General features: G+C 49.6%; 1 protein-coding gene across 1 annotated transcript; it reads left to right on the top strand.

The window, feature by feature from the left end:
- The first annotated feature begins 4,442 nt into the window (after window positions 1–4,442).
- LOC100839339 (leucine-rich repeat receptor-like serine/threonine-protein kinase BAM1) lies at window positions 4,443–8,395 on the top strand. Its single transcript, XM_003558633.4, has 2 exons — window positions 4,443–7,315; window positions 7,571–8,395. Exons 1-2 carry the CDS (start codon window positions 4,714–4,716, stop codon window positions 8,050–8,052), a joined length of 3,084 nt encoding a protein of 1,027 aa, XP_003558681.1. The 5' UTR covers window positions 4,443–4,713; the 3' UTR covers window positions 8,053–8,395.
- The last annotated feature ends 1,200 nt before the right edge of the window (window positions 8,396–9,595 follow it).

Here is a 9,595-nt window from a genome sequence, read left to right as displayed (position 1 = left end):
GAGGTGTTGCGCGTGGCGCCCGTCGCCGGCTTCTCTTTCTTCTGTAGTACTGTAACGCTCATCTTCCAGCCATCATTAATTTGGGGACAACCGAAGCCTTTGCTGATTTGGATTGCTTTATACAACGATGGTTCCGTTGGATTTCCATGCTGGCCGGATTGATCTGTTTGGTCGGGTTGGATTGTACTTGTGAACAAATCTAACGATGGATTTTTGCAAAATCTAGATGGACAAACCTGAACCCTTCGATAACTTTTGTAAAATCTGGATCGTACAATTTCTACTAATTTAATTAGATATTAGATTAGATTAGTAGCACTTGTTCAATTGTCATGACCATGGAGGAGTACGAGAGCAAAGTTTTTTTTTCTTGATTTGCCCAGTTGGACAACATAAATGGTATGTCTATTTCTCTGATCTCTGGCTCCGTGCGTGCGTCTGTTTTGGAAGAAAGACTAGGGCTGGCACAGGGGGCAAGGAAAAAAAATGCAGCCTACTTGGAGCTTGAAACTTCGCGATTAGCCACCCCACTAAGCAAATTTACTTACTACTAGGAGTAGTTTTAGTTAGACCTATGTTTAGATGCAATACAATTAGACAAGAAACACTACGCTATCCCCCATTTGTTTACTTGGCTCTAGGCCGTATCCCACACCCTAATCTAGGACATAAACGATCATTACTACTTCGTTGAAAAACTTCGGCCAAGAACCATTTATGAAGCCTAATCTAATTCAGCAACGCCATCCGTTCAAAGGAGCTTATATACAACTCAAAACCACACCATTCAAGCGAAGAGAAACCATCCATCCATCAAAGTTTTTGATTGGATCGAGTACGTGACCATGGAGCCTTGGAACCATGCATCCACGGTCGCCTACTACAATAGCATGGAGAATCTCCACCCTTTGTTTCTCCTCACCTGCTCCAAAGCATCACATGGGCGTGGGGTAAAGGACCCTGTCCTTTCTTTACTTCTTTCTTTTTTACTATGCCAAGCCAGAGAGACCTTTAGAAGAAAAATGCATTATCGAGTAATCAGTCATACTAGTACTAGCATTTTGATCTGATCCGCATGATTATTCTGAAGATTTTTCGTGTTATCTTGGAGAGCCTTTAAGCGCCACTTTCACCTCAACACATGCACTTTGGATATAATACTCCTACATGCGTAGAGACTAGCTAGAGAGTGTAGCCAGTGTCATCATCATTGGTGTGTTCTCTTTAACCTCAGCGGAGCGAGCGAGCGATATAAGATAAAGCTCAGATTCCTCACTGACTAAAGCAAAAACTACCTTTGCCTTCCGCTTGCCTAGCCCGCCCGCCTTTCGCCAGTCAGCCAGTCACTTCGTGCAAAAGAGAAGTGCTTGCTGCTGCCTGCTGCTGCTTACGAGTAGTTAACTAAGGCAGTGTTCGGTTCGAGAGCGTGGTGGAATGGAACGGAACGATATTGTTTTTATAAGAATGTAATGTCATGAAACGGTTTCATTTTCTATATTCTAAGAACCAAACACTTAAATCAATGGTTTCACTTGCAACCAATTCATTCTTACATTTTTGAGAAATGAGATGGTTAGGCATATTGAGAAAATATTCCTTTTTAGGAAACATATGGTTCCATTCCATTTTTACATGTTCTAAAAACCAAACACATGAATCATCTCGGCTTTTAGAACCATCTGAACCATTCCATTACATTTCACTTCATGATCTCAGCCAACCACTGACTAAAGCAATCAGAGTTTTACGGAAACACAAGCTATCCGAGTGGCAGAAGAACTGACGAGAAAAACACGTGTTGCCCCCGTCATCAGCATATATACCAGACGCATATCCGTCCTGTCACTGCAAGCAAGCTCTTAATCCTCCCGTTAATTAATACTAACGCTGCAGCTTTTATGCATGCGGTGAAAACGTTTTTTTTTACCACCTCCGGTCGTAAAAGCTCTGACGAGAACAGAATAAGGACAGCGCCTAAGCTGAGCTGGAAATTTTAATCTCGGAAGTCACGCGAGGGTTGGCTGCTGCTCTGAGGCGGCAAGCGTAGCAGAGAGAGGGGAGCAGGGCAGGGCAGGGCAAGAATTTGACCTAGTCTCGCGTCTGGTCCCGACCAGGGGCGTGGGTCCCGTGGCGTCAGTGGTGGGACCCGATGAGCCGCAGTAGAAAACAATGATGTGCTCGCCACCAACAGCGACAGCGAGCGAGCCTGCGTGCCTGACTGCCTCTCTGCGGCCTTGCTCAAGTACCACCGGGAAAAGTCTGCAAAGAGAAATGATCACTGTCAAAGTACCCCACTTACTCCTTAAACTAAGTACTCATCCAGTAAACTGCAACCGCGATTTGCTAAGTACCTGTACCTCCGTAATTCCTTCACGACTGGCGATCGGTTAATTTATTACCGTGTCCAGCTCCGGCATCAGCTAGCAGTTGCTAAACGCACGGATGAGCCTGCAGGGTTACGTTAATTTTTGCGCAGCTCGCTCGGGGCCTCCTCTGCGGTTTCTGAGGGAGGAAATTGATGAGATGGGTAAACCATTTTTTTGTCACCACCCTGAAAAGTCAGCGTTGTTGGTGAAGTCGTAAGACTGCCCTAAATGCAGCATCCAAAGTCGCAAAGTATATTGCTACAGTACTAACCACGCCGGAACCTGAAGAAAATACAGAGGGTAGGACAAGGAAGTAGTACGGGAGGTATATATTGGACATTAATCCACATTCATTCCGTCCATTCCGCCGGTCAGAGTTATCGGTGAGGCTCCTCCTGGTTCAATTCGCCCTGAATGCAGACCATCCATCCAAAATCCACGTACGTACTACGTGCGTACGCATACATTACTTGTACGTACGGTATTCCCCTGTGTGTCCTGTACATGTACCGCGGTATAAACCTCCAGAGGATACGCGCGAGCCGGACAGTACTGTATAGTAGTAGCAGCAGCATAGTAGTATACCGCCAGTTAGACCGTGCGAATACTGTAGTATGGTAAATCGTGCACATTTTCTTCCGGGTCAAGAATACCGGTGGAGCTTGCGTCGGCAATGATGGAGTTGCCAGCGCGGGGCTCCTGTCGGGCTGGAGCTTTGTTTGGCGGGTACTCCATTAAACGCAGGCCAAGTGCACTGCGTTGCGTTGCATCCGCGCGCTCGAGGCGGCGAGATTCGCCGCTCCGAGTCCGCCGCTCTCTTCTTCGTCCAGGCAACGTTTTTTTCTAGAATACCGTCCAGGCAACGTAAACGCACGATTTCTTTTCCGATGCCCGTAAAACCCGCGCGTTATTACCAGCAGGTTCTGAGCAAAGTGTGCCGAAACCTCGCGCATTCGTTACTACTACTGCCTCCACCATGCCCCGTGAAACTCCCAGCTATCTCCAAGAACCTTTCTTCGCACCATTGCGGCGCGGGCAAAATGGCAAATTATACCACCGCGGCAGTACTGGAGTGAGTCGAAGTTGCAGCACCTCGAGCACTGGCCACCGGGGTGAGAAAACAGAGGTATTTCCCAATATAAGCAAAACTCGGGGAAAAGCATAAACATGTTACAACTACCTATTGTACAAGTCCTCCATGTGATTGTAAATTCTCATGTCAAAGCTATAGGTTTTAGAAAAATAAAATAAAACCAGTGGTTAATGCCACCTCCCATTTTGGAGGATTCAAAAAATGGCACCGCATTTTTCATCATTTGAAAATGCCACTGCAAATTTGTAGATTCTTCGAAAAATACCACACTACAGTGGGTCTAAAGATGCTATTGCGGTGTCATTTTTCAAAAGATGAGAATTGCAGTGGTATTTTTTGAATTCGTCAAAATTGCAGTTGCATATATCAAATTAACACAAAAAACAACAAGCGCATATGTACACGAACAATTACATGTGTATTTACTAGTACTTCTTTTTACATGTTTAACATGCTTTTCTCTTGGATCTGACTTCTTTAATTGACAACCTTTCCAAAAGTGTTTATGTTTGATGGTTGGACCAAATGTATAATTTCACGATGAAGAATACTTCAAAGTATATTGTTAAACGTACATATGTGTTATGGAAAATTGGTGGTCAAAACTTTACCCTAGGCATTTTAAAACTATAATGTATACTCCTAAATAAACTACTGGAACATTGTATAGTAGTACAGTACAAGTACAATTTTTTTACAGAGCTGGAGGAAGTACCGGAGCACTGTACTACAGCGCAGCACCAGACAGTACATTACAGAGCAAAGACAAAGTCTCAAACCAAACGAAATGAAAATAAAGCTACTATCTACTGGTACTGTACAATAGAGTAGTAACAAGGAGAAATCAAATTAGAGAATAACCATTGGTCAAACTGGCCATGTCTCTCCACAATCCAACCCCCAATCCCCCAGTTTGGCCAACCCCAAAAGACCAATACCCCAAGATCATCATCGCATTATAAAACCCAACCCCCAACCCCAAAAGCAAAACCACACAGCAGAGCGCGCGCACACACACCGCCCCCCAACCCCAAAACGAAACAAAAAGAAAATCAAATTTCTTGCGAGCCCCTATACCCCTCCTCCTCGTGTCCACACCCACAGCCAAAGCGCAACCGCAAAGCAACACCCCCTTCCCCGCTCACTCTCCTTGTCGCCACTCTCCTCTCCTCGCCGAGAGTGTGACCCCTGCGTGTTCTGAGCCTGAGCCCCGCTTTCCCTCTCATCCATCCTCTTCCCCAACAGAAAACCCCAATGCATCTCCGGCTTCTCCCGCTGCTCCTCGTCCTGCTGCTCGCCGGTGCCGGGGTTGGCGCGGCAGCCGATGGCGACGCGGACGCGCTGCTGGCGGCGAAGGCGGCGCTGTCCGACCCCACCGGCGCGCTCGCGTCCTGGGCGGCGCCGAAGAAGAACGAGTCGGCGGCGCACTGCGCGTGGGCCGGCGTCACCTGCGGCCCCCGCGGCACCGTCGTGGGCCTCGACGTCGGCGGGCTCAACCTCTCCGGCGCCCTCCCGCCGGCGCTGTCCCGCCTCCGTGGCCTCCTCCGCCTCGACGTCGGCGCCAACGCCTTCTTCGGCCCCGTCCCTGCCGCGCTCGGCCACCTCCAGTTCCTCACCCACCTCAACCTCTCCAACAACGCCTTCAACGGCTCCCTCCCCCCCGCTCTCGCGTGCCTCAGGGCGCTCCGCGTCCTCGACCTCTACAACAACAACCTCACCAGCCCGCTCCCCCTCGAGGTCGCGCAGATGCCGCTGCTCCGCCACCTGCACCTCGGCGGCAACTTCTTCTCCGGCCAGATTCCCCCCGAGTACGGCCGCTGGGCCCGCCTGCAGTACCTCGCCGTCTCCGGCAACGAGCTCTCCGGCACCATTCCGCCCGAGCTGGGGAACCTCACGAGCCTTAGGGAGCTATACCTTGGGTACTACAACAGTTACTCCGGTGGCCTCCCGGCGGAGCTGGGGAACCTCACAGAGCTCGTACGGCTCGACGCCGCCAACTGCGGTCTCTCTGGGGAAATCCCGCCGGAGCTTGGGAAGCTGCAGAAGCTCGACACGCTCTTCTTGCAGGTGAACGGCCTCAGTGGTTCCATACCGACGGAGCTGGGGTATCTTAAGAGCCTTAGCTCATTGGACTTGTCCAACAATGTGCTCACCGGCGTGATACCGGCGAGCTTTTCCGAGCTCAAGAACATGACGCTGCTCAACCTGTTCCGCAACAAGCTGCGTGGTGACATCCCCGACTTTGTTGGCGACCTGCCAAGCCTCGAGGTGCTGCAGCTGTGGGAGAACAACTTCACCGGCGGTGTGCCCCGCCGTCTCGGCCGCAACGGCCGCCTCCAGCTGGTCGACCTCTCGTCGAACAAGCTCACCAGCACGCTGCCGGCAGAGCTCTGCGCCGGGGGCAAGCTGCACACGCTTATCGCCCTCGGCAACTCTTTGTTCGGCTCCATCCCAGACTCCCTCGGCCAGTGCAAATCGTTGAGCCGTATACGTCTAGGGGAGAACTACTTGAACGGCTCAATTCCGAAGGGGCTCTTTGAGTTGCAGAAGCTGACTCAGGTGGAGCTGCAAGATAACCTCCTCACCGGCAATTTCCCGGCTGTGGTTGGCGTTGCAGCGCCTAATCTGGGGGAGATCAACCTGTCCAACAATCAGCTCACCGGTACATTGCCGGCATCTATTGGAAACTTCTCTGGTGTTCAGAAGCTGCTTCTTGATCGGAACTCCTTCTCCGGTGTGATGCCTGCTGAGATTGGGCGGCTGCAGCAGCTCTCCAAGGCTGACCTTAGCAGCAATTCAATTGAGGGAGGTGTTCCGCCGGAGATTGGGAAATGCCGGCTGCTCACTTACTTGGACTTGAGCCGGAACAACCTCTCTGGGGATATACCTCCGGCAATCTCTGGGATGAGGATACTGAACTACCTCAACTTATCCAGGAACCACCTTGATGGAGAGATACCTCCATCCATTGCGACAATGCAGAGCTTGACAGCGGTGGACTTCTCATATAACAACTTGTCTGGGCTTGTTCCGGTGACTGGCCAGTTCAGCTACTTCAATGCCACATCTTTCGTTGGCAATCCAAGCTTGTGTGGACCATACCTTGGCCCATGCCGCCCTGGCATTGCTGATACTGGTCACAACACCCATGGCCATCGCGGGCTGTCTAGTGGTGTCAAGCTGATCATTGTGCTCGGCTTGCTTCTTTGCTCCATTGCATTTGCTGCCGCGGCAATTCTGAAGGCACGGTCATTGAAGAAAGCCAGTGATGCACGTATGTGGAAACTAACTGCATTCCAGCGCCTTGATTTCACCTGTGATGATGTGCTTGATTCCCTGAAAGAGGAGAACATTATTGGCAAAGGCGGAGCAGGAACTGTGTACAAGGGATCAATGCCCAATGGTGATCACGTGGCCGTGAAGAGGCTCCCAGCAATGGTCCGTGGCTCATCACATGATCATGGATTCTCAGCAGAGATACAAACACTAGGGAGGATCCGGCATCGCCATATTGTGCGCCTGCTAGGCTTCTGCTCAAACAATGAGACTAACCTGCTGGTCTATGAGTATATGCCCAATGGCAGTCTTGGGGAGCTGCTCCATGGCAAGAAGGGCGAGCACCTGCATTGGGACACTCGGTACAAGATTGCCATTGAGGCTGCCAAGGGTCTATGTTACCTGCACCATGATTGTTCACCGCTGATACTTCACCGTGATGTCAAGTCGAACAATATACTTCTTGACTCTGACTTTGAAGCTCATGTGGCCGATTTCGGGCTGGCTAAATTCTTGCAGGATACCGGCGCATCTGAATGCATGTCCGCAATTGCTGGCTCATATGGCTACATTGCTCCAGGTAACAAAACATATACTCTTCTAGGTCAGTTCAGACTTTTTATTCTCAAGATGCACAGTATAACATTGACTTCAGTATTATTACATGGGCATGTTATAAATTTTATTTTTCTAAGCATACTTTTGTGCAATTTGGTTCAAATACTTTAATGTTGTATCTCATTCTAACTGGATATTCTCTAGCTGCAAAAGAACAGAAATGTAGTACTTCCTAATTAACCAATCTTACATTACTTTGTCACCTATGCCTTTCCAGAATATGCATACACCCTGAAGGTCGATGAGAAGAGTGATGTGTATAGCTTTGGTGTTGTGCTTCTTGAGCTTGTCACTGGGAGGAAACCAGTAGGTGAGTTTGGCGATGGTGTCGACATTGTCCAGTGGGTCAAGATGATGACGGACTCAAACAAGGAGCAAGTGATGAAGATCCTGGACCCAAGGCTCTCGACCGTGCCGCTGCACGAAGTCATGCATGTCTTCTATGTTGCGTTGCTCTGCATCGAGGAGCAGAGCGTGCAGCGCCCGACAATGCGGGAGGTTGTGCAGATCCTCAGTGAGCTCCCAAAGCCTGCTTCCAACCAAGGAGAAGAGCTCCCACACTTCGACGAAGGTTCTGCTTCCAGCCCTCCGGCTCCAACCAGTTCCAGTGAAGCAGCACCAACCACCGACGCAAAAGATCAGCAACTGCATCAAACAGGCTCGGAGTCATCAGCTCCTCCTGATCTCATCAGCATCTGATGATCCAAGTCTTGAAATGCTACCTTCGTCGCCACACAAAAAAAAAATTGCGAGCTTCGATCATGCAAACTTAGGTCCGAGTCTAGGGCGTGTTAAGTTTCAAGACTAATTGTGCTGTACATATTCAAGCCTTGGTGTTGGGTGTCCTGTTTGATGTTGTTTGCTTTGCTGCTGTAATGTAGGTCACTGTAGTGAGTTAATGTACTCTTAGAGCTCTTGATCCTCTTTTCTCCAATGTAGCCATTTAATGTCAAGTGCATTTCCTATCCTGTTCAGCATGAAGGAAGGATCGAATCTAATCTTTGTTGTGGAAGAACCAAGAACAAAGATCCTTTTTAAAGTAGGGCCCTGTTGCCGTGCAAACATATGAAGTGGGATGGTCTTAAATTCAGATCTCATATCACAATTGCAAGCACTTCCAAAAAAAGAGAGAAAAGCACTTTTGCAGATCGAACAGCTGGTGTTGCCAAAGCACTTCGACTGATGCTTCCTTTTGACTTTTTTTCGTTCCTCTCTCTCAATCCAAGAAGTTTCATTATCCCTTCCGTAGGATTCGGATGCTTGGTTGGTTTGCAAATGTCAAAGGATGTGCAGGGTAGGTAGGCGAAAGAAAACAAAGGGTTCTGGTTAGCAGATGCTTTGCCCTTGGCGTAACGTCATGCCGCAGCATCAGATACTGGATCAGATCGATCAGCACTGGTAGTAGAAACTAATCCGCTGCGTGAGCGGTGAGCCCCATGGCAGGACGATGATTATGACGCCGATGCCTCTCGTCATCCGCGTCCCCCGTTGTGGGCTAGCCATGGCAATAATCATGCTCCATCGGCGGGTGCGCTTATTGCTGCGACGTCGCCAGGGCCAGCTCCGGATGATGGGGGAGCGCGCACGCACCGGGGGCCGGGGCACCGACCGCCATGGAACGCGACGGGGAACGGCGCGCCTTTCCACGGCGCAGGAACATGTCGCCCTCTCCTCTCTCTCTCTCGGCTCTCGTTGCTCTGATCCCCGGCTCTGCTTTTTCTGTGGGGGGAGATGGTGACCTCTCTGCCCTGGTTTTGCCCCAGGCGGCTAGCTTTCTTCTACCGATGGAAATCTCTCGCTGAACTGTGGAATTTAAGTTCTTTACGTACCGTGTCCTTGTCAATGGCTTTCTTCTCCGCCATCGGGACTTGGGAGACGCGATCGCCGGCTTCCTTGCCTGACGTGACGGCGGATAGGGTTTTTTTGTTATTTAAAAAAGGGGTATAGTTTCGTGTAAAAATCGAATTAAATAGCTGGTACCCTACGGTTGAAATGTTGGCCCTCCCTTCCCCGTGGTTTTTCTCTTCCGTCTTTGTAACCGGCTAGTAGCGGCCGTTCAGTGACCTGAGGCAGATAACGCAGATGAAACATGTACGTAACTCTTAGTTATTGTTGAACGAGCTTTCAAAATTTTGGGCAAACTGTCCTCAATATTCCAACCAAGAAGAAGAGTATTTCGTGGCACGAGCTACCATCAACCAAACGATCCGTAAAAAAATGAAGCAACTGCTAGACAAATTAA

The sequence above is a fragment of the Brachypodium distachyon genome, chromosome 1, assembly GCF_000005505.3.
Source record: "Brachypodium distachyon strain Bd21 chromosome 1, Brachypodium_distachyon_v3.0, whole genome shotgun sequence".
NCBI classification, from domain to species: Eukaryota; Viridiplantae; Streptophyta; class Magnoliopsida; order Poales; family Poaceae; genus Brachypodium; species Brachypodium distachyon.
Note: the sequence above shows the minus strand (reverse complement) of the source record. Positions and strands in the feature narration are given on the sequence as shown.